Below are 26,062 nucleotides of genomic sequence, written 5' to 3'. Positions count from 1 at the left end.
ATGCGGTTGATTTCATATGGTTTTAATAGTGAAAGGTGTTTTTCTAGGAATTAGCCTGCATAGTCTTCTGATGATTTGTGATGATTATCCTGTTTTTATGTTTTTACGTTTTCAACTGATCTGATCAAACTCGAGATGTAGCAAAAAGTTGAGACGAGTTCCGCAACACGCCAACAGATGGCAGCACAAGGCTGCACGCACAGTCACAGGGAGCGCCGAACCTTCATAAGTCAGTGTACTCTGCCCACGTGGGTTACCAAGTCTCCAATTTTTACACGAGTTTCTCGCCGGGAACGCGATCTCACTTCCGCACCCTCCCTACTCGCCAGATTGGGCTCCTGCGCTTTGACTCCGCCCTCTTCCCCAAAGATAAAGATGCTGCTCAAAGGTCAGCGTTTAGACCCCGTTGCAGAGATCTGGCACGAATCTCAGAAGGTCCTTCGACATGCTTTAAAAAGAAGACGTCGTTCCAGAACACCACCGGGGGCGCTGTTTTGCTGTTGCAAGGGGACTATTTTGAAGGTGATCTTGTGGAAACGTAGATAAATAAATGACTTTCTTGTAAACGGAGCGAGTCTCAACTTTTTGATACCGTGTAGGACTTCCAAGTTGAGTTTGATCTACGGGTTTTAGTTTCAAATCTTTTTCATGACCTTCTGAAGCACTTCCTTCACTGACAATTATTTCTAATGATATATTATGACTTTAATCATTCGGGTGACTCTTGGTGTCACCCAGATGAGGATGGGTTCACCTTTTGAGTCTGGTTCCTCTCAAGGTTTCCTCCTTATGCCCTCTAAGGGAGTTTCTCCTTCTATCGCGGATACATTTAAATATAAGTGAACTTGTGTCTCGAAGCAGTTTTGCGGAATGGAAGAATTATAGAACATCCATTGTTCAAAGTGCTATAACAATAAAATTTAATTGATTCAAACTGACGATCTTGATCGTGTTTCGAGTTGATCTTGATATCCCTTGATCTTGAACCCTATCAAAAACCCTTGTCCAAGCATTGATGCTGCTGCCACCGTGATTTAACGTCATGCTCTGGTGTAAACCAATGCAAAATCACACAATTATAATATATTGTTTTTGGATGCAGTATCCATGGTTTCTGCAGGTTTTAGTCAAATTTAAAACTTTTTAAAGACCATTATGGATGGTATCATGGTAAGGACCTGTATCATGACCTCAAAAACACACACATTAATAAAATCTTGGGCAAATATTCGCAATAATTTTAGTGCAATTATAATAATAATAGTAATAATAATAATAATATTAACATGTGTAATAAATTCGATCATTGAAGGTTTTTGCTATTTGTTTCACTGCTGCTACTCATTTCATACAGTTGATTTCAATAAGATTGGACATTCGTGAAAATATACTGTAAATACTTGATATATCATTTAATACGTGTATTTTCTTTTTTAAATTTCTCATATTTAAATTTACTTTCTTTTTCCTGTGCGCGACTGCAACCCAACAATTTCACACTGGGATCGATAAAATGTTCTGATGACGATTCCGATTTGCTTCAAATGGGTTGGAGAGGAAAGCGTAGATCTCCTGAACCTCTAAACAGCTTAGTCATGAATTCTTCATGCTGATTGCACCCCAGGAACCTCTACGATGGAGCATCTTCCCAGAAGAGTGGAAATGATACCGTTCAGGAGGAATATACCAAATCTTAAGGTCGGGTGTCCAAATATTTTTTATTTATACAGTGCGTTTTGCCACGTCAGATTACTGTATTATTATTATTGATTATTACAATTATTATTATCCACGACCCATTTCACGTCTATTACCATTCAGCAGGTCGTACGGGAAACTCTTTTCATAGGAAAAGAAATAAAGAACGTTTTGTTAGATTTACCCTCGGGACACCAGGCTCTTGAATCCGTGAGCCACCAGGACGCAAAAGCCCATGCTGGGCACGTAGAGCACGCGCTCGGCCACCACGAAGCCCACCGGGAAGAACAGGTTGGAGGCTGGGATGAAGGGCAGAACGATCAGAGAGAGAGCCTGAGGAAAGAGACACGAGAGCCGGCAATCAGCATCACTCGTCACAGGATTAGCGCTAGACATACGCTTACATATACATCTTTTTTTCTTTTTTCCAGACCTCCACAGCTAGACGGAGGCCTACATCCGGGAGGTGCTGACAAGAAAACCCTGATGGGCAGGAAGAGAGTAATACAAATAAATAGAGTGAGAGAAAAGGAGAAGGCAGTCTTTTTTTTCCCCCCGTCCATTCAATGGACACGTACACTTTTGGTCAAAAGTGTTGGGACAACGGACTTGTGGTTCTTCAACAAACTCTAACCGCAGAGTTGGAGGCACACTAGGGGGCGCACCAGTAACCGTAATACACATTACATGATTTTTTAAACAATAATTTACATGGTGCAACCTGGTGCAATTAGTTTGATAGTTGATTTTTTTTTTTTTATATTTTTGTCTTTGCTTCATATTTGTTTTTGTTTTTTTTTTGCTGCTATAACATGGAAATTTCCCCACTGTGGGATGAATAAACTCTTCTCTTCTCCTCCTGTATCGGACATCTTTTGTTGTGGAAGCATGACATTTTTCCTTCGTGTGAACTAGGAGACCTAAACCTGTTCCAGCATGAAGATCAATGGATCCATGAAGCTCTGCTTAACATCAGTTGGAGTGGAAGATCTCCAGCTACTGAGCTTCAACTATTGGGAGGAATGTGAACGCTGGCTGCACCCTGGGTCTTCACAACTCACCTAACCGACTTTACTAACACCCTTGGGGTGTTTAAAAAGACAAACCACACCAATCTTAGGCTCAGGTGTAGACGCCTTTCTCCATAAAGTGTATTTTGTTTGTCCAGGTGTTATTACGTATGTTATTACGATGTAGCTTTTAAAAAAAGAAGAAAGAAAAACCCATCAAAAGCCAAGTCGTCAATTTACTCCTGGCTTTTATTTCCCTGTTATTCACCAGCAGACAGAATAAAAATAAAACCGTACCACATGAATAGAACATTAAACTCCGGAAATTCTTTTTTTTTTTTCCTGCATTCCCTTCGTTCTTATTCACTCTTAAAAACGTTCAGGGTTTTATTTATTTATTTATTTTTACGTATCGTTAACGTCTGCGCTTTCGCTATAAGCGAACGGCAGCTCAGAGTAAAACAATAACAACAAAATGCAGAAAAAGTGAGAAAGCTACTAAACTGTGCTTTGGAGAAAAGCGTTTTAAAAGCTCACGCTGCGAATAAATAAAATAAATAATTATGTTTAAAAAATAGAATTTTTAAAATTATTATTATTATTATTATTACCGAACGTTTAATTATAAACGATGGCTGGTCGAGATGATGAATACGATGATGATAAGGAGGCCCCTCTATATACACTGCATTAACACCTCATCATAACCTGATTATGAAAATTCATATGTGGTTCTTCTGCAAACTCTTCCCATAATGTCGCAGACACATCGATTGTACAAAATGTCTGCGGATTTTCCCGCGTGAGGTTTTCCTCAATCCAACATCCAGACGTTCCAACATTTATCATTTACGTAATTTACATGAAAGGATTTAAGAAACGATGTGTTATCTGATAGAGGAAATGCGGGGTGCGTGTAGGGGGCGTGGCCTCAGTAACCCTGCAGTAAGGGGCGTGGCCTCAGTAACCCTGCAGTAAGGGGCGTGGCCTCAGTAACCCTGCAGTAAGGGGCGTGGCCTCAGTAACCCTGCAGTAAGGGGCGTGGCCTCAGTAACCCTGCAGTGAGTGTGCGTGTAAGGGGCGTGGCCTCAGTAACCCTGCAGTGAGTGTGCGTGTAAGGGGCGTGGCCTCAGTAACCCTGCAGTGAGTGTGCGTGTAAGGGGCGTGGCCTCAGTAACCCTGCAGTAAGTGTGCGTGTAAGGGGCGTGGCCTCAGTAACCCTGCAGTAAGTGTGCGTGTAAGGGGCGTGGCCTCAGTAACCCTGCAGTAAGTGTGCGTGTAAGGGGCGTGGCCTCAGTAACCCTGCAGTAAGTGTGCGTGTAAGGGGCGTGGCCTCAGTAACCCTGCAGTAAGTGTGCGTGTGATTGATGAATGTGCAGGTAGAAATTCCACAAAAATTCCATTAAATCTGGTTGTTTTGACCGAAAAGATCTTGCAATATGTTTTGCCTTTCTCCCCACGACTACATTCCCTGCTACAGATTCACCCCCCCCCACAATTTACTCACGTCTAATTCCCACAGAAAGTTTCCGATCGAGGAAAAAAAAAAAATAAACAGAACCCTAATAAGCCTTGATAAAAATATTCCCTTCACCTAAATTAGGAGACCTAAGTGTGGAAGATCTCCTGCGTTGGAATCAATGTGAACGGCACTCCAGGCCTCCTGACGCCTTGTAGCTAAATGAGCAGTAATCTCCACAAGATCTAGAGGAACATCGTCCCATGTATCTTATGGGATGTTTAAAATGAAGCACATACCAATCATATGCTCGGGTGTCCACTAACTAGTGCATGTAACGTATATAATACTAAATGAATTTGCATAACATTACACTTCAGCCGAGTCCCCACCAACCTCCACCCTCACCCCCCTGCCCGAGTTTGGTTTAGCGCTTTGGTTTAGAGCTCGTATTACGCACTGTATTCCTCTCGCTAAGTATTAGAGGTCAATAGAAATTGCATTTGATCCGAGCGATTTAGGAGAGGAAGCGGAAACGGCGCTAAATCAAATTAGGGGATTATCTAAAGAAGGATTTCTTTCGAGCGCCATGGGCCGCAAAACAGCTCGAGCAGAAACGCTCTCATTGTTCCCGCTCAGACGGGAGCGCGCCATACTCCACGGCTAATCGCTCGCCGGCTTTGTCTGAAACCCGGGGTCACCAAAACAAATATCATAAGAATCAGTCGGTGAAGAAACCAAAGCAAAGTAGACGATTACGGTCAAATCCTTTCGGCGGGTCGAAACCCTGAGAAACGAAACTGTACAAAGGGGAAAAAAAAAATCTTTACATGATTGATGGAATGAAAAATAAAAACGAATTCAAATTTCCACCTGCGTTTCCCTCGTCCTGATTAATAGCCCACTTTGTTACGGCTGTCTCTCACAACACGCCGCTCTCAGGATTTACCCCCCTGGGCACGAACCTTTTTGTGTCCTCTGAAAATGTATACGTTTACCGAACGACAAGAAGGTGTCGTGTTTTCGTTCGCGATAAGCCGCTCGTTTGTCTACGCCGCGGACGCCTTGTTCTGCCGAGGGTACGTTGGCGCCGACTTCAAAAGAGGTCAAAACAGGTTGTCAGCGAAAAAAAAAATAAATACGTGTCAAGGTGCGAAAAAAAACCTGCGTCTTCATAGACGTCTGATTGTACTAGACACCCATTGGCCAAAACCAACAGGGATTTAAAAACAACAGCGATCAAAGCTTTCCCCGAGACGTCCTCAAGCTGTGCGCTGTGTGTAATACTGGCACGGTTCAACACACACATTCTGTAAAATGAAAAACTGCCAACCGGAGAAGATTGAGTGTCCCGGGTCTTAACACTGGGAAGTTTGAGAACGGCGAAGCGGGGCCAGTCCAAACAGATTAACGTCCTTATGCAACTTATCGAGAGCGGATGAACAATATGGACCACGGCGAACTCTGGAGCAGAGTGCGTTCGCGCTGATTTGTGGTCTCGGCGTGTCAACGGATATTCGGCGGAGAAAGGAAGTTCGGCGGATGATGGATTCGTTTCGAATGTTATCGCAGAAGAACTTGAACTCCAAAAGTGTTTTGAGTACGTGTGTGTGTGTGTGTGTGTGTGTGTGTGTGTGTTTGTGAGAACACAAGAAGCAGCGACAGTCTGAAGTTGTGCAACTGTCAGGGGTCAAACACATGCAGTCAACAATGCAGGAGGATTCATCTGGGGTTTTTTGGACCAAAAAAAAAAAAAAAAAAAGGGGGAGAACGAAGGGGGGAAAAAAACAAAACACACATACATTAAAAAAACCAAAAAAATGACCAATAATTTGTGACTAATATTTGATATGTAGATCGATTTCTCGTCGCAACACCGTTTCTCGAGTGTGTTCTCTCAGCACCGCTGCTGCTACGTGAATACGACGTATCGCAACGCTACTTAGACCGAGACGTGTCCAGGTGTTATTACGTATGTTATTACGATGTAGCTGTAAAAAAAAAAAAGAAAAAAAAGAAAAACCCATCAAAAGCCAAGTCGTCTAATTTAATCCTGGCTTTTATTTCCCTGTTATTCACCAGCAGACAGAATAAAAATAAAACCGTACCACATGAATAGAACATTAAACTCCGGAAATTCTTTTTTTTTTTTCTGCATTCCCTTCGTTCTTATTCACTCTTAAAAACGTTCAGGGTTTTATTTATTTATTTATTTTTATGTATCGTTAACGTCTGCGCTTTCGCTATAAGCGAACAGCAGCTCAGAGTAAAACAATAACAACAAAATGCAGAAAAAGTGAGAAAGCTACTAAACTGTGCTTTGGAGAAAAGCGTTTTAAAAGCTCACGCTGCGAATAAAAAAAATAAATAATTATGTTTAAAAAATAGAATTTTTTTTAATTATTATTATTATTATTATTATTACCGAACGTTTAATTATAAACGATGGCTGGTCGACATTTGCATCTCACCATGAGGACGGTCTTGGCAGAACCGTGGGCGTGACGCAGGCTGTGATACGCCAGGAGGCCAAGGAGCATGTAGAAGGCCAGGGTTGCCAGATTGCGGAGGTCTAATACAGATTCCACCAAAGGTATGGTGCCCATGGTCCAGTCGCAGCACAGCTCGGATGGGTTGAGTAGGAGCCAGCCGTTTACAGGAAGCAGGTAGTTGAAGGTGAGTTGCCGGGCGGGGGAGGAGCTGACGGCTGCCGGGTTGTCAAACCTGCGACCAACAGATCCGATGATTTTACTCGCAAGAATCACAGATGATTTAATAAATCGACATCGACATAATAAATGATGCGTGCAAAATGTTGCGCTTTTAATACTTTTCAGACTTCAGAACATACAAAGCAGTAGGAGAGAGCAAGATGATCAGGAAAGAGAAGGCATTAACAGCAGGAGAGAGAGGGCAGGTACAGCAGGAGAGAGGGAGAGGGCAAGAACAGCAGGAGGAGAGGGCTAGAAAAGCAAAAGAAAAAAGGGCAGAAACAGCGGGAGAGAGACAGGGCAAGAACAGCGGGAGAGAGAGACAGGGCAGGAACGGCAGGAGAGAGAGACAGGGCAGGAACGGCAGGAGAGAGACAGGGCAGGAACGGCGGGAGAGAGACAGGGCAAGAACGGCGGGAGAGAGACAGGGCAAGAACGGCGGGAGAGAGAGACAGGGCAAGAACGGCGGGAGAGAGAGACAGGGCAAGAACGGCGGGAGAGAGAGACAGGGCAAGAACAGCGGGAGAGAGAGACAGGGCAAGAACAGCGGGAGAGAGAGACAGGGCAAGAACAGCGGGAGAGAGAGACAGGGCAAGAACAGCGGGAGAGAGAGACAGGGCAAGAACAGCGGGAGAGAGAGACAGGGCAAGAACAGCGGGAGAGAGAGACAGGGCAAGAACAGCGGGAGAGAGAGACAGGGCAAGAACAGCGGGAGAGAGAGACAGGGCAAGAACAGCGGGAGAGAGAGACAGGGCAGGAAGAGCGGGAGAGAGAGACAGGGCAGGAAGAGCGGGAGAGAGAGACAGGGCAGGAAGAGCAGGAGAGAGAGACAGGGCAGGAAGAGCAGGAGAGAGAGACAGGGCAGGAAGAGCAGGAGAGAGAGACAGGGCAGGAAGAGCAGGAGAGAGAGACAGGGCAGGAAGAGCAGGAGAGAGAGACAGGGCAGGAAAAGCAGGAGAGAGAGACAGGGCAGGAAGAGCAGGAGAGAGAGACAGGGCAGGAAGAGCAGGAGAGAGAGACAGGGCAGGAAGAGCAGGAGAGAGACAGGGCAAGAACAGCGGGAGAGAGACAGGGCAGGAAGAGCAGGAGAGAGAGACAGGGCAGGAAGAGCAGGAGAGAGAGACAGGGCAGGAAGAGCAGGAGAGAGAGACAGGGCAGGAAGAGCAGGAGAGAGAGACAGGACAGGAAAAGCAGGAGAGAGAGACAGGGCAAGAACAGCGGGAGAGAGAGACAGGGCAGGAAGAGCGGGAGAGAGAGACAGGGCAGGAAGAGCGGGAGAGAGAGACAGGGCAGGAAGAGCGGGAGAGAGAGACAGGGCAGGAAGAGCGGGAGAGAGAGACAGGGCAGGAAGAGCGGGAGAGAGAGACAGGGCAGGAAGAGCAGGAGAGAGAGACAGGACAGGAAGAGCAGGAGAGAGAGACAGGGCAGGAACAGCAGGAGAAAGACAGGGCAAGAACAGCAGGAGAGAGACAGGGCAGGAACAGCGGGAGAGAGACAGGGCAAGAACAGCAGGAGAGAGACAGGGCAAGAACAGCGGGAGAGAGACAGGGCAGGAACAGCGGGAGAGAGACAGGGCAGGAACAGCGGGAGAGAGACAGGGCAGGAACAGCGGGAGAGAGACAGGGCAGGAACAGCGGGAGAGAGACAGGGCAGGAACAGCGGGAGAGAGACAGGGCAGGAACAGCGGGAGAGGGCAAGAAGAGCAGAAAGAGATTTGATTAAGGTTTTACTTTTCTAATTGATCGATAAATAAATAAATAAATAAATAAATAACTAAACGCTTCAAGCCAGTCTGAGGTAAACAGAAGCATTTCACATGGGAACACATCTGTTCCGTCAGTTACTCTGTGGATGGTAAATGATTTGCTTGTTCTGGCGCCGCCTTAATGCAGAGATTATTAAAACCTGTGCTGCCAGAATTAAATAATCACAACAATAAAACCAAACGCAAAAACATGCGACTTGGATGTAAATCTCACTCGGTTTTAACGAGCCTGAAACTGTTTCATTAAACTTGAATTTGGTTTCGTCCTCGCATTCAACAACTTACCAGCAGTGCTATGAATCGAAGCACGACGAAAACAGCTGGAGCACTTTCATAGAACATGCTCACGAACATGTCAAACACTTGGGAGCAATCTGAGGAAAACAAATGCTTTCTTTTCGCAGATGTTTTACACCAGCATGCTCGAATAGAAGTACTGCTGCAAATCAGAGATTTCTCCAGATTCTTTGAAACCTTTGATGATATTGTGTACTGATTTGATGTTTAACATTATTCTGAATTTGTTCCACAATTTGTAGACAGTCTTTCACAGATTGGTGAAGCTCCACCTATCTTTACTTTTTTATATTTTTTTTTTACCTCTGAATGTTCAGAAACTCTGATACTAGAGACTCCATCTATTTATTAGATTCATCCTTATGGGAAACACATAGCTAAAAAAAACCCGTCCGATTCGCAGCAGAACTTCTATTCGAGCATTTGTTTTCCTCAGATTGCTTCCAAGTGTTTGACATGTTCGTGAGCATATGTAAATATGTTCCTATACTCATTAATTGTTTTTATTAATTTATTTTGTATTTAATTGTATTTCATTTTATTTAACAAATGAATGATTTGCGATACAATTCAGATTTTTAAAAAAATACTTTAATAAATAATTATGTAATAAAAAAAATACGCTAATAGTAATAATTTTTATAATAATTTAAATATGTTCATATTATACTCATTTCATTTTTTTTATTTAACTTTTTTTAACAGCTAATAAATTATCTGCAATTCAATTCTCATTATTATTTATTTTTTTTATTTTAATCATTTATTTCTTCTGATTTTTCCCCCCGTCTGTCTGTCTGTCTGCCTGCCTGTCTGTCTGTCTGTCTGTCTGTCTGTCTGTCTGTCTGTCTGTCTGTCTGCCTGTCTGCCTGTCTGCCTGTCTGCCTGTCTGCCTGCCTGTCTGCCTGTCTGCCTGTCTGCCTGCCTGTCTGCCTGTCTGTCTGTATGCCTGCCCACATTGCCCCTGCTGGTTGAGACGGTACTGCAGGTGGTACGAGGGAAGGACATGTTTCCGTATGCGGTGTAAGCTGTCTACAAATTGTGAAACAAATTCAGAATAATGTTCTGAAACATCAAATCAGTACACAATATCATCATCAAAGGCTTTAAAGAATCTGGAGAAATCTCTGTGCACAATGGACAAGGTCAAAAATTAATATTGGATGGGTGTGATCTTCAGGTGGAACTGCATTTAAAACACTTCTGATTCTGTAATTGAAATCACTGCCTGGGCTCATTAACACCTCCAGGAATCATTGTGAACACAATTTGTCATGTCATCCACAAATGCAGGGTAAATCTCTATCATGCTAAAAAGAAGGCATGTGTGAACATGATCCGGAAATGCCACCATCCTCTCTGGGCCAAAGCTCTTTTAAAATGTACTGAGGCAAATGGATTTTTTTTTTTTACAACTATGGACACCACGGCCTTTCAGACTAAAGAGGACAAGGACCATTCAGCTTGTTATCAGCGCTTAAATCAAAAAGCCGCGTCTCTGCTGGTATCAGAGTGCATTAGTAGAAGAGTCCGGGTGCTAAAATGGCCTGCCTGTAGTCTAGTTCTTTCACGTTTTGATGATAAAATGAAAAATACAATAAAGGACACCCAAAACTGTTAAGCAGCTTGAATCCTGTATCAGACACGTATGACAGAGCATTCCTCTCCCAAAACATTAGCCACTGGTGTCCTCAGATCCAAGATGTATAGGGACAAAAGATATATTTTTTCGACCATATTTTTCCTTAAAATGGTATATATTCTTAGTTTAAACATTTTATATGTTTCTTTCGGTTTATTAATGTGAATAGAAAATGGGGTTCTTGAGATTTGCAAATCATTGCATTCTGTTTTTATTGACATTTGACAGTGTGGAATTGGAAGTGTAGATTTGTGGAAGACATTATCTTTCTGATGCCTGATGCTTAATGGGGCAAAACCGGCCCTGCTGACAAAGTGGGCGGAGCCGAACCGTTTGAAATTGGGACTCGTTTCTACCGCTTCCAGTCTCATTTAATCCACGAATCTGCATTGCCTTAAGCTAAAAAAAAGAAGAAAAAGAAAAACACAACAACACTAGAGTGAATTAGCTCTTACTGTACTATTCAGACAGGATTAGCTTTAAGTTACACAAGGAAGCAACTTCGTAGGCTGCGCATTCCTGCGTCTGGAAGGATTAAAAGATTACAAGTTCTTTTCTTTACTACTGAGCGAGCAGTAAAAAGAACAGCGAATAATGCAAACCTGCCGTAGCGTGACACGCTAAGTAGTTGTCACAAAGCCAGCTCCATGAAGATCTGTAGAACACCTTTGGAATAGATGTTTCATGCTGAGAGCACCCCAGACCTCCTCACCTTTGTAGCTGAGGAGCACAAATCTCCACAAACTCTATTGTAACATCTTTCCAGAAAAGTGTATATTATTATAACAGGAAATGGCAACTTAAGGAAATGGCGACATGCTGATTGTCCTATACATGGCTTTAGAATTAACAGGTACAATTCCTCATGCGATGGGATGAAAAGGGTAAAATTTATAACAAATAAATTGTAGCCACAGGGTATACAAACTTTTGCACTCAGCTCTTTAAAAGCTCACAGTTGCCCTGGAGTTCTGATTTTCTCCACAAGCCCATCAGGATAAAAGCACACCAGTGGCTCAGGGGGTTAAGATCCTGATTAGAAGGATATGAGTTCAAACCCCAGTGTTGCACAGCTGCCACTCGGAGCAAAACCCTTAAGCCCTTGTTGCTCCAGGGGCTGCTCTGTCGTGTCTGACCCTGCGCCTTGACCCCTGCTTCCTAAGAAGGAAAAGAATTCCTAAAGAATGTGTCAAAAATTCCTGAAAGTATTTAGCGGGTAACGATGTAGTCTCACAGCTTTAGTGTTCTCTGGTTAATCCTGAGCTCAAGTTTCTGTCCGTACAGAGACAGTAGATCAGTGACTTGAACTCAGGACCTTCTGAACATCAGCAGTCCTGAACCTTTGGAGGACATCAGGAAAGTGGGATTATTTACAGAAATTGTAACCCTAAAGGACAAATTCTCCTTTCATTTGAACTACAGGACCCACACCTGTTTCAGCATGGCAATGTCTCTCTGCCAGCTCCATGAAGATATGATTCACATGGGTCTTGAGTGGCCTTCTGTAAAGCATCAACCCTATTAAGCACCTTTGGGATGAATGTAAACCTCCTTACCTCAACTACCTCAGTACCTGACATTACAAACACTCTAGTATCTGAATGAAATCTCACAAATCTCCACTAGATCTTGTGGAACATATTCCCAGAAGAGTGGAGTGAAGTCTTCAGGTGTCCACGAGCTTATGTTTGTGTCGATCATAAGTGTAGGGTTGTGTTTTAATTGTAGTGATGGAATTTTGAAATTCAGAACATTTCAAACGTATTTATTTATAAAAAAAATTTCGATCGTCTCACCTGGTAAAGACGGGCAGCTGCGACTGGATAACCTGCACCCGCACTATAACCAGCAGCAGCGTGCTGATGACCAGCACCACCAGCTTCAGCAAAGTCTGCAGCACCGCATACGGAAACATGTCCTTCCCTCGTACCACCTGCAGTACCGTCTCAACCAGCAGGGGCAACGTGAACTGCATTACAGACGCACAGACAGACAGACCGACAGACAGACAGACGCACAGACAGAGGGGGAAAATCAGATGAAATAAATGATTAGAATAAATAAATAAATAAATAATAATAATGAGAATTGAATTGCAGATCATTTACTAGCTGTTAAATAAAAAAATAAAGTTAAATAAAAAAAATGAAATAAAAAGTTAGAATATAATATGAACATATTTAAATTATTTTCGGAATTATTACTATTAGCATTTTTTTTATTACATATAATTATTTAGTAAATTATTGAAAAAAAATTTAAATCAGAATTGTACACAAATCATTTGTTAAATAAAATCTAAATACAATTAGATACCAAATAAATCAATAAAACCAATTAATGAGTATAAGAACATTTATATAATTCTTAAAATAATGACTATAAATAATACTGTTAGAGAAAATTGTTTCGTAAATCGGGCAAGAGGTTTATAATAACTACAATAAATTAAACACAACTCGATCCGATCATGACGTTCTAACTGGTAATGATGCCCAAATTCTCTTTTATACTTTTAATACTCTTTTAATACTCATCATAGTATCTTATAAAAGGTAAAAGGCTTTTACAGAGAACGCTCATTGTTTTGATGTAGAATACAGATTAACATGGCAGAGGTAGAGCTGTAACTTCCTGCAGACAGAACAGGAAAAGAACGTCTGGTTTTATCTTTTGTCCATCATATTTCTTTCCATTGTATCGCATTGAATGGATGCCATTGTAATACGCATCATTACCCGTATCGTTGATTAAGTATCGTATCGGCCTCAGTTATGGAGACACACATCCCTAAGAGGGATTGTGACGCAATTTAAAGGGCAGGACGAGCCGCCAAAGACGTGCGCAAATCCCACCGGTCTGTACCGCGCCATGATGAATGGCTTCAAAGGGGGCATGTGGGTTGTGTTGAATAAAAGGGAACCTTGATCCCTTCACTAGTAGCCAAAATAACTTATAGTAAAGACAAACAACGAAACAGCATAGACGCAATTAACACATACCGAGACAAACGCAGACAATGAACGCTTTTGGCCTTTGAAACCCGCAAACCCGTGGTCTCAACCACTGCGAATGTTTCATTGTGCTTGTCTAACCCTAGCCCCAGGACTTGTGAGCCGCTGTCTCATCAAATTAAAGAGAAAATTACGAAATTGTGTTTCGCAAACAGGTGTAGTGTTTTAAATGCAAAGAAGCCACGGCGTACGTGCTTCACGTGCCAATCGACAGAACGCGAACAATTCGGCGGAAAATAAATTACTCTGATTGGATCGGATTCTTTTCACAGATGTGAAAACTGATGTTAGTGAATTAAAGTTATTTGGAGTTTAAATTATTTGATTTTTTTTTACTTTTGACCTGTAAAAAAGATCCACAAAGTTGATTAAATTACACATTCATAAAATGGCGGCTCGTCTCACGATGCAGGGAGGGGAGAAGATCTTACCCCCTGGGCTACAAACACCTCATAGACGCAGCAGACCCCGATCACAGTGATCCCCTGCTCCTTACAAAGAGTCGCTACGGCAACCAGAAACACCGTCAGGACGATGGGAGTCCATACTGAAAAGCAAAATCACACACAGGGGTTTAATGAGCGTGAGAGACACACGTGTGCGCTGACACACACACGCACACATTTTTGGAGAATCTGTTTCGTCTGGTTCTGCTTAGATGAAAAACCTTCTCTCAGACTCATACATGTCTCTCGGGACAGAGAACGCTTGTATGTATGAAAACAAATACATAAATACATGAATCGGTTTCTTCATCGACACGTCAATTGTCTGTGTGTCGGTAGATAGAGACGATTAGTCAGACTGACAGGAAGACAAACAGACAAATGGATAGAGAGCCAGACAAATGGACAAACGAATAGACAAACAGACAGACAGACGAAAAATAGACACAATTAGGCAGACAGACAGATGAACAGAGACAAATAGACAGACAGATATATAGGTAAATAGACAGACAGACGATTAGACAGGCAGACAGATGAATAGGTAGACAGACGAATAGGTAAATAGACAGACAGACGAATAGACAGGGGGACAGATGAATAGGTAAATTGACAGACAGACAAATAGACAGGTGGACAGATGAATAGGTAAATAGAGAGACAGATAAGACAGACGGACACAGACAGATGAACAGTCATACAGACAAATAGGCACACAAACAGACAGACAGTCAGACAGTCAGGTGGAGGACTAGCTAGACAGACAGACAGGAAAAATCAGACAGAGAATTAAACTAATATATAGACTTATGAACAGTCAGACTGAATAGAAAGACAGATAGACGAACAGACAGACTGATAGAAAGACAGACGGACGAACATTAGAGAATGATTACTATATGACGAATGGTGCGTAAGGTAAAAAACAAGCCGTGTGCAGCAGCTCCGGGATTTTACGATGCTGTGCGGCGCTACTGTTACTATAGTAACAGTGTTTATTTCACTCACACCACAACCATTACGGCTCATTCCTTTATTAAACATTATTCGTTTAGAGTTACATTTGAACCTCCGTCTGATATAAACCCTTCTGACACCGGAGACTCCTTCCGTCTACTGGAACGTCTCCGGAGTCGCAGCGTTCAGGGGGAGGGAATACAGTTACAGACAGAAGTGCAGTTACAGAAAGCGAACCAGCAGCCTGCGCTGTGTGCCGCGGCCGTTTGTTTGTTTGTTTTGCAGTAATTACCACGCGTGTTATTCTTAGTTGGAAAGAAAAAAAATAATAATCGTTCTTCCAAAGAAGAGAGAAAAAAAAAAAAAAAAAAAACGAAACAACCGTTGGAACGATCGCGCTGCAAGATCTCGAGGTCAAAGGCAACCTCACCAGGCGAGATCACGCACCTGCTCCGAGTGAAAATGACTCGCAGCGCTCTCTCTGGGCGGGGAGATAATGAAAAAAAAGAAAGAAAGAAAAAAGCCCGGAGCGTGTCACAGCCTGGAAAATGTGGCCTGAGAAGAACTTGTTTAGGCTTGCGTGGAAAAAACAAACAAACAAACAATTAGGTTCAAATAGCTAACGGTAAAGCGTACCGATGGAACGATCCGCCCCTTTCGACTTGGTATAGGCCAGGAAAGCCGCCAGGAGAAAGATGGAGGACAGCAGCTCGGCTCTCCCGACCACGCCCGTGACCTGGAAAAGAAAGAAACGAATGTGTGATCAATCCAAATTCGGGAAAACATGCAGGAGTCTGAGCAAAGAGGGAAAGAAAGAGCGCAGGTGCAAACGTGTGGCGTGAGTCGGAACCCGGGACAAGAGAGTTTCACGCCAAGAGGCGTATCGTGGTTTCAACTCAACTATGAAAAAAAGTTCTGTACGCTTTCTTACACATCAATACACTCAGAGCAACTTTACATACATTATAGAAATATATTTCAATCTATAAATGCAAAACTGAAAATTGTCATTTTATATTAATGCATTTTATTAGTATTAACATCAGCAGCTTTTTAAAAAACATTTAAAATAAATGAAATAATATATTAAATAAAATCACATTACACGCAGTACACGTTTTTATTATAATGAATAAATTGAGTGATTGATTATTGAGTAATTGATTAAATTAAATTAAATAAATAGAAAATTTTTATTATAGTAGTTTACATTTGTTAGACACCATTTGGGTAATACAGGTGTGTAGGTGTGTGTGTGTGTGTGTGTGTGTGTGTGTGTGTGTGTGTGTTTACATTTAATATTTAATTTTCTCAAGATATGATCTACGTAATTGTTCCACTTATTTCCGCATACTTAAAGAAAAAAATAGAAAGTGGGGGCGGAGACTAAACGAACTTGCGATCTCAGGATCTAACAGATTTTTCCGCACGTAAAACGGATTGCATTCAGTAAACGAATGTTTCACCTCCACTAGCAACTGATATGCTTTTAATGTGTTTAAGTATTTAATGAATATTTTTTACGATTGCACAGAAAAAAACTCAAACTCAACCTTTATCATGCACATTATTTGTATTCATAATTTTATTAGATTTATTATTAGGAATTTATTTTATTCTTCAACGAATTACATTTTTTAATGCAATAAAATTCTGTGCAATCAATTTTTAATGTTTGTACGAAATCTTAAATACTGTAATACATATAAAATACCATTTATTTAAAAACAATTGAAGTAATTTGATTTGGTTTTAAGCCGACTTTACAACTCATGCATAAACAATATTATTGATCATGAATATTAAAATAATAATAATTATTATTATTATTATTACACCAATGTCAAGTTCAACGTGGAACCACAAAGCAAATAAAGTAAAAAACATTAAAAAACATTTAAAAAAAAGAAAAGTTATTATTATTATTAGTCATAATAATAACTATTTATTATAATTATGTTTATTATAATTAGTATTATTATTATTATTATTATTATTATTATTACAGAAACAAGTTTGTTTTATAATTTTGGCAAAATAAACACAACTGTGCTTATTTAATAAAAATGTAAAAAAAAAAGGGGGGGGGGGGGCATCCAGCAAAGCCTTGTGTGTTACTGCCACCACATGGAGCTCTCTGCATACATACGCAACCACACACACACACCCACCCACCCACACACACACACACATACACACATACACACACACCATAAAAAATATCAACTGATTCACTTTTGTTTCATGACGTCCTTCAGAGAAACATTTCACAATCATTTAAACCTGATCAAAAGCAGAGATAGATAGATAGATAGATAGATAGATAGATAGATAGATAGATAGATAGATAGATAGATAGATAGATAGATAGATAGATAGATAGATAGATAGATAGATAGATAGATAGATAGAGATAATTAATGTATTTTTAGTTTTGTAGCAGATACATTTTGACTTTTTAAAACAGATTTCTAGCAGCTTGTTTAGCGAATAATCTTTAAAATCACATTTTAATAATTGAGTTTGGTAGAATTTGTTTTTATTATTTTTAAACATTAATTTTTTTTTGTGATTCACAGTGGTCAGATTTCACTGCTCAAGTTATGTGGAATCCTAAAAACGGATCTTTGGCACGTGCAGGACGAGGACATGCTCTGAGACAGATGTCGTTATTGAGATGCTGATGACCAGGAAGTGGTGAACAGAGCAGTGTGTTGTCTTGGTTCGGTCCTGCAGTCACAGCTCTAGACTCGTCTGAAGGCCGAGGGATTCCAGACAACGCATGGTCTGAAGAAAAAAAAAATGCTCTCAAAGCCTCTTTTGTGCAAACTCAGAGAAGACTGAGCAACTGACCAAGAGAACGATCGACAGACAAACACAGGAAACTTTAGATAAGTCGTCTCCTCAGTCTGGGTTTCAGAAACCGACATACATTAATTAAAAAAAGTTAAATAGGAGCATGGTACAGTAGTAGAGGATGAAGGGATGAGTGGATCGGTGGTAGAGGATGGAGAGATGAGTGGATCGGTGGGAGAGGATGAAGGGATGAGTGGTTCGGCGTTAGAGGATGGAGAGATGAGTGGATCGGCGGGAGAGGATGGAGAGATGAGTGGATCGGTGGGAGAGGATGAAGGGATGAGTGGATCGGCGTTAGAGGATGGAGAGATGAGTGGATCGGTGGGAGAGGATGGAGAGATGAGTGGATCGGCGGGAGAGGAGGAAGGGATGAGTGGATCGGTGGTAGAGGATGGAGAGATGAGTGGATCGGTGGGAGAGGATGAAGGGATGAGTGGATCGGCGTTAGAGGATGGAGAGATGAGTGGATCGGTGGGAGAGGATGGAGAGATGAGTGGATCGGCGGGAGAGGATGAAGGGATGAGTGGATCGGTGGTAGAGGATGGAGAGATGAGTGGATCGGTGGGAGAGGATGAAGGGATGAGTGGTTCGGCGTTAGAGGATGGAGAGATGAGTGGATCGGTGGGAGAGGATGGAGAGATGAGTGGATCGGTGGGAGAGGATGAAGGGATGAGTGGATCGGCGTTAGAGGATGGAGAGATGAGTGGATCGGTGGGAGAGGATGGAGAGATGAGTGGATCGGCGGGAGAGGAGGAAGGGATGAGTGGATCGGCGGGAGAGGAGGAAGGGATGAGTGGATCGGTGGTAGAAGGTGGAGAGATGAGTGGATCAGTGGTAAATGGTGGTGGTGGTGATGATTGCAGGTTCTACCATCGGCTGCTTCAAGCCCAGTGATCTGTAACCCAGTTCTAAACAGATGAAACCAGCTGAGAAGGAAGAATAATGAGGAACAGGAGCGGTGCAGTGGCGTGTCAGGATGGAGAATGGGGTAATTGTTGATGCGGTCTGTGCAGCATCAACGTTCGGAGAACCGCGACAGCTGTGTACGTTGTAGATCAGGAGCTGAAGCTGAGTGAGGAAAACCAGAGTGTGTGGTTTTGATGTGTTTAGTTACATTAGTGAAGTAAGACTGCGACGTCTTAGAAATCGTTGGCGTAGCTAATTAAACATCATCTAGAAGAAAACGTGCAGTGGTCTGGTCACAATTACGGAAATCACGCGAGTTCTCCAGAGCTTCCCAACCATCATATATGCTTCGGTAGGTACATGTATCTTACAAAATTTAGAGTGATGTTGAAAAGTTGTCGCTTGATTTGCATACTCTTCTTCACACAAGCTTCGTTCTCTTCTAAATGAAGAATCTCACTAGTTACACAGACTCACAGGAGGCCCTGACGATCTCTGCTACTTCGTTCCAAGCTGAATTTTCTTCTGAACTTCTCTATACGTGTTTAATCAGACGTGGTACATGACGGGATTAAATGGAATCAAGCTCTCTTCCGATTTTCTGTTCGGATTTATTACGCAGACAGGACGCAGACTTCCTCTAGTCGCTGCTAAATTCCACACACACACACACTCAAACACACACACACACAAACTTAGTACAGCTGTTTTCACGATTCACCACTTCAAAGGAAACGAGGCTGATCCATCAACACCATATTTTTGTTCTCTAGTTTATTAATAATAACTGATTTTGCAACACAACAAAAGGGACAAAGAGTCCCGAATCCCCCCCCCACCCCCCAAACACACACACACACACACACACACACACACACACACACACACACACACACACACACACACACACACACACACACACACACACACACACACACACACACACAAACATGCACAAACACACATACCTCAAAGCAAATGAGGCTTTGCTCTCCAGTTTCTCGTAAACAAGTCTCCGTCCAACATCTTTTAATTTTCTACGCTCGGATATTTTCATCTTCAGTGCTATGAAAAAGAAAATCAGCGAGCGCTTGAAGTCGGAACCGAATTGATTCATCTGGCAATAAAACCATCATCGCCGTCACTTTGCAAGTCGGCTCCAAGAGTCTCGCTGAGCAAAGTTAAAAGAGGACACACAGCTGGAGGACGACATGCCAAAATTCCAATAAACTCATAAATGTGTAGCCTAGAAACAACTTTCCTTTCAATATAGCGCAAATCCAGCGGGCTGTTTTTCCGGTTTGAATTGAGATTCACCTGCGATTAATCCGCACCGATAGTGGATCGCTGAAAGTGTCTGCAAAAATCCATACCGATAGTTTTTCCGGGTTGCGTCTGTGCTGGTCATCTGCTATTATAGAGCGGCCTCTAGAGGCGAATCACTGACGCCATGTGTCGTTTTTTAACGCGCGAGACTGCATGCCATACGTCGGTGTTCGTTAACTGTAAATTAAATAAAATTAACACGGAACATTTTTTTTTTTTTCATATATATTTCTGTTAATGTTACACATGTAATCTTAAGTTAAAGTGTTAATATTTTACATAAAGCTCATGTACAAATCACATATACCATATTACATTTTGTATGTTTAAATATATTTGCACTTTTTTTGTTTAAATACGTTACACTCACCATAATCTAATAAATTTTCTCATGTCCTCTCTTTTTCCTCAGATTTTCTATTTATAGTCCCTTTTATCTAACGCACAAATTTCTGAGCGGCCAATCAGATTTACATTTTACTGCAAGTTGTATTCTGTATATAATTATATTTGTGACAAATATGGCCATCTTCAAATGTCCTCACTAGGGCTGTCAATCACCGGAAATATTTAGTTAACTCGTGAATAATTGCCACTTAATGTACATTTAGAACAGATAAAAACGTGCCATTAATTGAATACTTTAGGTTTTTAAAACTCTAATCAACATGGACAAATACATTTGCATAAAGCATCCATATGTTTATTATTAGTGAAACCAAACTCAACCAGAGCATGAAGACAAAACATCCTTGTCAATGTTTTAAAGTAATTATGGTGTTTTAAATGACGTAAATCATCAGGACACCAAACTGACTTTTTGCTATGTTTCCACACGGACGGTTTTAATTGACGGATGCGTCATCATGGCGGATTTTGGTGCTGATTCGAGACAATCGGTAAAACAAATGTTTAGGTATTAAAAAATTATTTTTCGGGTGGGTTTTTTTTTTTTTTTTTCTTTAGTTTTTTATATCTGAGTAAAGAAAGGATGACGTGAATAATTCTGCATTGCAATAAAGGTTTTGATTTTATATTCATATTATTCATTAAAATGGTCAAAACAGAAATGCGCTTCTTGGCCCTAATCTTCAAAAAAGGCCAACGTGCAGCAAAAAGCTGCTAATTACTCAAATGTACAGGTCCCTGACTGGAGATTTGTTCTGAGGACCTCGTCGTAACTCTTGAAGTCTTAAAGAATTGTGATCAGTATGGGGTAGTATATTGTAATTTGTTAACACAGAGTAAATAATTCGAGCAATTTCACTACCGTATTATATAGCGAACGAGCAGCTTTTCGTGATTTGAGGTCGGAGCCAGGAGCTTTCTGTTTCAGTGTCCATCAACACTAAAAAGGAGAAAGACGAACTGAAGTTTTTGACAATTTTAGCAATTTTGCCCTCTTTTGTTCTGCGTTCTGAGCCCAGCTTCCTAACAACCTTAACAAGAAAGAATTTCACTGTGCTGTGAAAAGTACACGTTTAAAAGCACCTTTCTTTCTTTTTGAAAAGAGTTGAAAAAGCTTAACCTGCAAAACAATTCATTTCATTTCTACCCTTGAAGTTTTTAATGCCCGTGTTGAAGATTGTTAGAACCATTAAACAGCTTAGAACATGGCCACGGCACCTTCCGGTTAAACCTCCTATCTATCCAAGCGATCATAAACACTGGAGCATGTACCAACAGGTGTTTCTTGCTGCCCAGGTGTGTCCTAATAGATTATTCAAACAAATAGTTGCTCTGAATGAATACTTTTGATCTGAGCCATTGGTCTGGACTGAACAAAAAATAAAAGGATAAACCAAGATGAGGACCAGAGAGATGACTATGGGAGAAAAGTAAATAATTTAAAGCTGAGAAAAAAATAAAATAATCTACCAGAGCCAAGTTAGTGTAGAGAAGCCACTGATTTACTAAAAAAAAGCTGATGACATTGAAGAGAGAAACAATAAGTCAGTCAACGACATGATCCAAAGCCTCCCCCAGGCAGGTATGAAGGTATTACAATTAAAAGAATAGCAGAAACATAGAGGCCTTACGACAACCACTTATCAGCAAGAAGAATCTGAAAAAACAAATTGGAATTTGCAAAGAAACAAACAACCTCTACAGAAGTAAAAAAAAATAACTTAATACAAATCGTGGTGAAAGAAAGGATCTGCTCATGATCCAAAGCAAGCTAACTCATCTGTGAAGACATCGTGACGGATTCATCATGGCTTGGGCTTGCATTCCTGTTTGTGGTACAGACCCACTACTCTTTATTTAAGATGGAACTCAGACAGACAGGCCATAATCTTAACCATTAAACAGAAAAGCTGCTGCAAAAAGATCTGTCTTCTTGTCCATTCATACAATTATTCGTGTGGCTGTAGATCAGTTTATCCAATAATTTATAAGCTGGTCCTCTCCTCTCTGTCTTTCTATCCATCTTTCTAGCCATCTATCTATTTACTTGTCCATTCATTAATCTGTCTGTCTATTAAGCTATCTGTCTGTCCCTCCATTATCTATTCATCAATCTATTTGTTCATCCATCCAATCATCTATCAGCTGGTCCTTTCCTATATACGTTTATCCACCCATCCATCCATCCGTCTATTCAGCCACGTATCCATCTGGCTGTCCATCAATCTATCTGTCTGTCTGTCTGTCTGTCTGTCTGTCTGTCTGTCTGTCTGTCTGTCTGTCTGTCTGTCTGTCTGTCTGTCTCTCTCTGTCTGTCTGTCTGTCTGTCTGTCTGTCTGTCTGTCTACCCATTTGTCCCTCTTTCATCTATCTATTAATCCATCCATCCATTTGTCTATCAATACATCTGTTTTTCCCATTTGTTCAACTATCTTTCCATCTATTCATCTATCCATCTTTTTATTTACCTACTTCTCCCTTCATTCATTCATTCATTCATTCATTCATTCATTCATTCATTCGGCTGTCTATCAATATGTGTCTGTCTCTTTATCATTTATCAATCAATCTATTTATCAATCTATCCAATCATCTATTAGCTGGTACTTTCCTCTTATTGGTTTATCCAGCCAGCCATCCTTCTATGTTTTTATCCATCCATCTATCCGTCCATCCGTCCACCCATCTTTGTCTCTGTGTCTCTGTGTGTCTGTGTGTGTGTGTCTGTCTGTCTGTCTGTCTGTCTTTTTATCCATCTGCTTGTCCATTCATTTGCCTGTCTGTCCACCTGTTTGTTCCTTTATCTATCTATCTATCTATCTATCTATCTATCTATCTATCTATCTATCTATCTATCTATCTATCTATCTATCTATCTGTCTATCTATCTGTCTATCTGTCTAGAACAAACATGAATAGTTAGTTATGATGCTGCTCTACAGGTTTGATCTGGGTGGATTGGGTGGTCTATCTAGGGAAATGATCTTAGGCCAGCTTTACTTAGCATTAAAATCGCTTATACAAATATCATCTAGCATTATTTAGTATTCAGCCTTAATTTCAGCATTATTAATCTAGTAGTGGTGGTGGTCCAAGAGCATCAGGTTGCACAATCAGCGTTTGTAATTTAATGCATTTGTAATATAATTTATGCACATATCATTTAAATGATTATACAAAATCAAATGAACTATATTTCAGATGCTTATATCTTCACAACTAAACAAAATGTCTGTCTTAAACATGGTTGTAAACTTGCCATCTGCATGAATCATTAAAAACAATACAAATGATGATTTACACAATTACACAATTTTTTGCATATTCAAATGTTTGTTTTGGGTTTTTTTTTTTGTTTGTTTGTTTTTTAGCAAACCTGCATGAGTGAATTTATTGAAAGGAGAAATCCCACATACACTCAACAAGCAGCCACTATAAGCTATAAAATGGCAAAGATATTAAAATTAAAATTTTATTAAAAAAAATTAATTATCGTAATTAGTTTTTTATTCAAGTAATGAAATATTGATTTTTGTTTTGTTTTTAGTCTTTAGGGGGGAAATTGTCTGATTAACTGATTAATAAATTAGATTTAGAAATAATCTAGTTGCACCCCTACATTAAACTATATATAAATTTAAGTAAGTAAATTTTAAATAAAAGCATTAAGAAAAAAACATCGAAGGTCAGAAAACGAAATATGGTGTCAGAAAAGAGCAGACGGATTTGTTGGGGCGCAAGAAAAACAATTGATGTTTTTAAACTGGGTGACGGAAAACAGGAAAAAGTCACAAATATGTAACTAGGATGAGGAGGAGATGTGAGAGACTCCAATAAAGAAAAAGGAATCGGTCGATGCAAATTGATTTATTGCGAATATGCGAATATGCTAATAAGGTAAATGAGACTTTAAAAGTAGAGGAGGAATCTCAGAGAAATATGTAAATGATCAAAGTACAAAACGTAAGGGGTTTTTATTTTTAGATTGGAATTTCCATTTGCTAGCAACTTTGCCGTTGGTGTTTGAGATCTGCCTCCTGAGAGTTTGTAGGACGTGCTGACTGACTGCAATAAAGCTGTTTCGCTACTTTTTATAACTGAAAACGATGTCGAGTGAAAGCAAAGATCATTTCAGTTTCGTTTACTTTCGTTAACTTGCTGCTATTTTACTATTTGAAGTCAGAACTTTAATAGTGTTTAGATGTTTAACTAGCTGAACTACAGCAATAGAACAAATCCAAAGTCCACTTTATAACTCTAAATACCTGAGAGGATAATTTACTATTTACTAATAACTTAGTATTTGTTGGTTATTTAAAAAATTTGAGCTGCAAGAAAAAGGTGCGAATAGTGTCGTCTCTGAGACGAGTTCCGTCATCTACCGTTAAATAATCTTACCGTTAAATTCAGCATATGACATGAATGCTGAAATTCTGGTCTCGCGTTCATCTTCAACATAAAGCAGAACCAAAAGGATTTCCAATACTTTCGAAAGCGATTTACAAAACCTGGACCGTTTTGGTACTCACAGCCTCGGTGTGGATCGGATGGACGGCAAACAACAGAGCGGCCACCAGGCTGGTGGTACGGTCCATCATCAGGCGGCAGAAGCGCAAGAAGAGGACGCACACGGCCGCGTGAAGAGCCACGTTGAGAAGGTGGTAGGATGCCGGACTCAGCTCACTCAGCAGGTAGTTCAGGCGGAAGGTGAGCACGGTGAGCGGCCTGTAGGATTTATGGCTCCGCTCCTGGTTGAAAAAAAAGTTAATTAAATGGGGGAAACTGGATTTCTCTGCTAAATCATACATCACTTTAAGGTTCTGGTTGAATGTTGAAGGCACACAGTTGTACAGGACGTCTGTGGATGTAGTAGCGTGTCATTTTTACTTCACTTAAACTAGGAGACCCAAAGCTGTTCCAGCATGACAGTGCACAAAGTCAGTTCCATGAAGATTTCCCACCCTTTTGGAATTGTTAGGGATGAATGTGAACGCTGATTGCTCCCCCCTAGACCTTTTATTAACACCCTTGCCGTTTAATCTTGTAGAACATCTTCACAGAAGAGTGGAGGTTATTATTATATATTAACATCAAATGAAGACTGTGGAATGAGATCTTATGGTCTGGTGTCCACAAACTTTTGGCCATACAGTGTATGAAATCGTACAAATCGAAACCTTTTAAAACTTTCTAAGCTGAAGAACCTAGAACAGACAAAACAGACCTAAATAAACCCACCTCTGCCATAGGGGTCCCCCAAAAGTCATTGAGAAACAGGTTTTGAATCGGAGTCGAGGGACGAAGGTCCTTGTTGTCCAAGATGGCGGAGACGTCATCAAACACGAAGCTGCATAGCAGGCTGTTCCAGTAGCAGCCCAGCACCAGCGTCGTGAGCAGACACGTCTCCTTCCACGACACCACTGCCATCGTCACAGACACTTCACTGAGCACTGAGGAGGACAGAAATCATTACAACTCTGGAAAAACTGGATTATTATTGGCGTTAATTAAAAAAAAATAAAATAAAATAAAAACATGGTGTTTGAGCTGACCTGAACCACCTCATT

At 40.9% G+C, this 26,062-nt stretch overlaps 1 protein-coding gene across 1 annotated transcript in view; it reads right to left on the bottom strand.

Annotated features, from left to right (window-relative positions):
* Positions 1 to 26,062, bottom strand: part of tmtc3 (transmembrane O-mannosyltransferase targeting cadherins 3) — a 43,176-nt gene that overhangs the window by 15,515 nt on the left and 1,599 nt on the right. The window contains exons 2-8 of the mRNA XM_083561185.1: positions 25,734 to 25,945; positions 25,025 to 25,243; positions 15,636 to 15,735; positions 14,028 to 14,143; positions 12,379 to 12,551; positions 6,639 to 6,891; positions 1,883 to 2,031 (exon numbers count right to left, since the gene is read on the bottom strand). Coding sequence (XP_083417311.1) covers positions 1,883 to 2,031; positions 6,639 to 6,891; positions 12,379 to 12,551; positions 14,028 to 14,143; positions 15,636 to 15,735; positions 25,025 to 25,243; positions 25,734 to 25,922 — 1,199 coding nt within the window. The 5' untranslated portion in view covers positions 25,923 to 25,945. The remainder of the gene's footprint in view (positions 1 to 1,882; positions 2,032 to 6,638; positions 6,892 to 12,378; positions 12,552 to 14,027; positions 14,144 to 15,635; positions 15,736 to 25,024; positions 25,244 to 25,733; positions 25,946 to 26,062) is intronic.

This window comes from Silurus aristotelis (assembly GCF_946808225.1).
Source record: "Silurus aristotelis genome assembly, chromosome: 14".
Classification (NCBI taxonomy): domain Eukaryota; kingdom Metazoa; phylum Chordata; class Actinopteri; order Siluriformes; family Siluridae; genus Silurus; species Silurus aristotelis.
The sequence above is the reverse complement of the archived record's forward strand: the minus strand, read 5'-3'. Positions and strand labels throughout refer to the sequence as shown.